Here is a 4,326-nt window from a genome sequence, read left to right as displayed (position 1 = left end):
ATGGTTAAGATGAGCTTCAACCTTATTGGATGGTTAAGATGAGCTTCAACCTTATTGGATGGTTAAGATGAGCTTCATCCTTATTGGATGGTTTTAAGATGAGCTTCAACCTTATTGGATGGTTAAGATGAGCTTCAACCTTATTGGATGGTTAAGATGAGCTTCAACCTTATTGGATGGTTAAGATGAGCTTCAACCTTATTGGATGGTTAAGATGAGCTTCATCCTTATTGGATGGATAAGATGAGCTTCAACCTTATTGGATGGTTAAGATGAGCTTCATCCTTATTGGATGGATAAGATGAGCTTGAACCTTATTGGATGGTTAAGATGAGCTCTGATCCTGATTGGACGGTTGAGATGAGCTCTGATCCTCATGCTGCTCCGTTCTCAGGAGGACGTGGCTGACGTGGAGGCGCGGGAGAAGGAGCAGAGGGAGCAGGACGCCCAGAGGAACCTCTTTGAGGGGCTGAAGTTCTACCTCAACAGGGAGGTACCCCGGGAGTCCTTGGCGTTTGTCATCAGGTGAGTGGGGTATCTATGGGGTAACTGGCGACTGGGGGGTGTTCCAGTGTCAGCTAGAGAACCCCCCTTCCTCCCTCAGATCATAAAAAAAATCTCCCTCACACAGTCTGAAAACCCAATACTGCTGTCAAGATCACCCCTGAAGATAAAATATGGTGTTCTGAATCATTTCCGTTTCATTAGTTTAAGGATGGTGAAATCATGTCAGATTGCATATATTAGTTTGGCTTCAGAGACTCACCTCCATGTACTTAAATGCCGTAGTTCTGGTCCTTGTTAGATGCTTTGTAGAAGTGCTCCTCCCAGCAAGCTACTCTGTGTCTCTTGCATCATGAGCTATTATTGGCTCCAGAGCTTGGATATTTACAGAACAAATATAGTTAAGTGCTTTCTTATCTTTTTTTTTTCTTATCTTTGTTCCTCTCTCTTACCTCATAATGTTCATTCATAATATTAGTTGTATTGACCATCGTGAGTTTGTTTCCCAGTGAGATGATTAGGATTGCACATATTATTGATTAATCTGTTAAAATAGCTCCTAATGCCCCCCCCCCCTCTTTCTCTCTCTCCCTCTCCCTCTCTCTCTCTCTCTCTCTCTCTCTAGGTGTTTTGGTGGCCAGGTGTCATGGGACAAGTCCCTCTGTATCGGCAACACATATGACGTCACAGACGAGACCATAACACACCACATTGTGGACAGACCTAACATAGATAAGCAGTACATCAACAGGTGAGTAAGGTTAATCTCGTCCCCGTCTAGTGCTACGCTGTACGTGTGTGTGGAAGAAGTCCAGTGTTCTAGGGCTATAATGCTGCTTGCAGTGATGGTTGCGTGATGTCTCAAATCATAAGCCCTTCCCTCAAAACTCCCCCCCCAAAAAACCCCACTTGCCTTCAGGCTTTCAAAGAAGTAATGTTAGAATGTCTCTGTTCAGTGTGCTGTTTTCCACTGCTTTTGTGTGCGGATGTTCCAATAGTTGTCTTGTTCTTGAGAGTGGGGGGTGGGGGGGGGGGGGGTCTTGCTTTCTCCCCCGTTCCGCTCCGAGGGGTGATCAGGCCAACAGAAGCCTTCTGTGAGACCCCCAGGTCTCAATGGCACTCTATTATGGGCAGGCTTCCTGTGAGAGGTGGTGGTGCGTTCGCGAGGGAAGAGGGGGAGGGGCGGGATGAGCACCCCCCCCCCCCAACCAACCCCTCTCAACATGTCAGTGGGACAGAACAGCCTTTATTCCTGTAGAATCCACCCCCACACAAACATGCATGTTTAAGTACATGGCGTATTCACTAGTTCATGCTGTCATAAAGGGGGTCTAGTGTGCATGTTTTTTTTCAGTGTGTCGAACAAATGCACTGATGTGTTGTCGTTTTTATATAACACACGTGTGACTTCTTGTTAAGGAGTTTTTGCGAGTTCTTTTAGTATTCTTAGTGTTAATTGGATGTGTTCCGTGTTCCGTTGGCAGGTACTACATCCAGCCCCAGTGGGTGTACGACTCCATCAACGGCAAGATTAAACTCCCCGTGGAGGACTACTTCCTGGGGGTCAACCTGCCCCCTCACCTCTCCCCCTTCGTGGAGGAGAAGGACGGCGACTACGTCCCCCCAGAGAAGCTGAAGCTCATGGCTCTCCAGCGTGGGGAGAAGCCAGGTAACCTCCACCCCGCACCTCCTCCACCCAATCCGTAGATCTGTGATTATTAGTCTGAGAGTGTTGAACACCTCCTCCATCCAATCTGTAGATCTGTGATTATTAGTCTGACAGTGTTGACCAGCTCCTCCACCCAATCCGTAGATCTGCGACTATTAGTCTGAGAGTGTTGACCACCTCCTCCACCCAATCCGTAGATCTGTGATTATTAGTCTGAGAGTGTTGACCACCTCCTCCACCCAATCCGTAGATCTGTGATTATTAGTCTCAGAGCGTTGACCACCTCCTCCATCCAATCTGTAGATCTGTGATTATTAGTCTGAAAGTGTTGACCAGCTCCTCCACCCAATCTGTAGATCTGTGATTATTAGTCTCAGAGCGTTGACCAGCTCCTCCACCCAATCCGTAGATCTGTGATTATTAGTCTGAGAGTGTTGAACACCTCCTCCATCCAATCCATAGATCTGTGATTATTAGTCTCAGAGCGTTGACCACTGAAAGCTTAGACTGACTCGGTATGCCACAGTCCACAGAGCTGACAAATATATTCACATTAATACTTTAATTCATTGCACCATTCAGAAGGAGACGAACTAGAGGATGAGGAAGATGACGACGATGAAGATGATGAGGAGGATGAGGAAGAAGATGAGATGGACGAGGAAGAGGCCGAAGAGGAGAGCAGCCTGAAGAAGATCGAACAGCAGAGAGGCCAGGGCAAGGTAAGAGATGACCTCCCTGCTGGTTCTTTGGCGTCTGGTCAACCATTCATGTTCAGACTGCTTGCCTAGCGAGCCGATCTGCGCCCTCTAGTGGAGTGGAGGCGTTAACGCGTGCCTGTTCTCACCAGATGCCCTCCGTGAAGGTGACCCCGGGGGCGGTCAAGCGGGAGGACAAGAAGCGCACAGACCTGGAGGAGAAGGCCGAGGAGAAGAGGCTGGCCATCATGATGATGAAGAAGAAGGAGAAGTACCTCTATGACAAGATCATGTTCGGCAAGAAGAGGAAAGTCAGAGAGGTGAGTGCAGCAGCAGCAGCTAGAGATCACCGACTGATGTGATGCCGCCTTTTCAAAACGCCCAAAGGCACCAGATGGACCGTGTGTAATATGGGTGTCTTCCACTTAAAATATATTTTATATATAGAAATCTACTATTTTTTGAATAGGCTAACATTATCTAGGGCGTTTTTTTTTTTTTTTTTCACCCGTATTTGACAACTTGAAAATGTGCGTAAATAAAAAAATATTCCCCACTTTGAGCGGTTTGTCCGTATGCTACCTTGGTGGCGGCACTGCTTTGCACTTTGTATATATTCATGCTTTTTTTGTCCTTTGCCAATCACATCCCTGATTATTATTGCTTCCCTCTAGGCAAACAAACTGACTGCTAAGAGGAAGTCTCACGATGACGCTTCCAAAACAGAGAAGAAGAAGAAAAAGGCAAAGAAGCAGTGAGAACACACTGACGCCATCACCAAGGACTGGTTTTAACTTGTATTTAAAACAGGATTCTTTCCATTTTTCGGAAGTAACGTTACAATGGTTTTGATCTGTCATTGTGTGACTGATTGATTGGAAGAATCAATATATGATATCAAATCATTGTCATCATGTCAGTCTGATCGGATATCGGCCAGAAGCTAAGACATACCTTTGGCCTCCGATATATATTATGACCTTTATTCCAATGTTGAAGATGGTGATCTGTATACGTAGTAAACGTTCTTTGTTTTTGGCAACGTTTGGTTTGTGCACCATTATTTCAACCGTGACCTCATCCCAAAATGAGGGTTTTGTACAATAAAATACAATAAAGATCAATGTTGTCTTTAATCAGCAATTAGATTCTGAGTGGGATCCTCACTGACGGCGTTATGGAGACTATGTTGTCTGGTCAGAAATGCTTAGAAGCCACTGTGGTGCATCTGATTAAAATGCCTGAGATGATGTACAATCCAAAGTTGAGGTTTATTATAAAGTTGAGATGAATGGAATGGAATTCAATTGTATGGAAGTAGATGTATTTGTGTGTGTGTTTCTGTATGTATGTATGGTTAGGTTATGTTTGTGTGTGGTTCTGCAAAGGAAACAGAATACAACAGAGATACTTAATAATCATGCTAGTAGGCATCTCACAATATAAGGCTAGTGA

At 45.3% G+C, this 4,326-nt stretch overlaps 1 protein-coding gene across 1 annotated transcript; it reads left to right on the top strand.

Annotated features, from left to right (window-relative positions):
* Positions 1–361: 361 nt before the first annotated feature.
* LOC122132696 (pescadillo-like) lies at positions 362–3,995 on the top strand. The gene is made up of 6 exons (XM_042707307.1): positions 362–525; positions 1,130–1,255; positions 1,989–2,173; positions 2,756–2,895; positions 3,024–3,191; positions 3,546–3,995. Exons 1-6 carry the CDS (start codon positions 377–379, stop codon positions 3,627–3,629), a joined length of 852 nt encoding a protein of 283 aa, XP_042563241.1. The 5' UTR covers positions 362–376; the 3' UTR covers positions 3,630–3,995.
* The last annotated feature ends 331 nt before the right edge of the window (positions 3,996–4,326 follow it).

Source organism: Clupea harengus, unplaced genomic scaffold (genome assembly GCF_900700415.2).
Source record: "Clupea harengus unplaced genomic scaffold, Ch_v2.0.2, whole genome shotgun sequence".
NCBI lineage: Eukaryota > Metazoa > Chordata > Actinopteri > Clupeiformes > Clupeidae > Clupea > Clupea harengus.
Note: the sequence above shows the minus strand (reverse complement) of the source record. Positions and strands in the feature narration are given on the sequence as shown.

Coding starts and splice junctions, on each gene's coding strand:
- LOC122132696 (XM_042707307.1), top strand. CDS start 377: ATGCTGCTCCGTTCTCAGGAGGACGTGGCTGACGTGGAGGCGCGGGAG. Junction 526..1,129: donor TCCTTGGCGTTTGTCATCAG/GTGAGTGGGGTA, acceptor CTCTCTCTCTAG/GTGTTTTGGTGGCCAGGTGT. Junction 1,256..1,988: donor GATAAGCAGTACATCAACAG/GTGAGTAAGGTT, acceptor TTCCGTTGGCAG/GTACTACATCCAGCCCCAGT.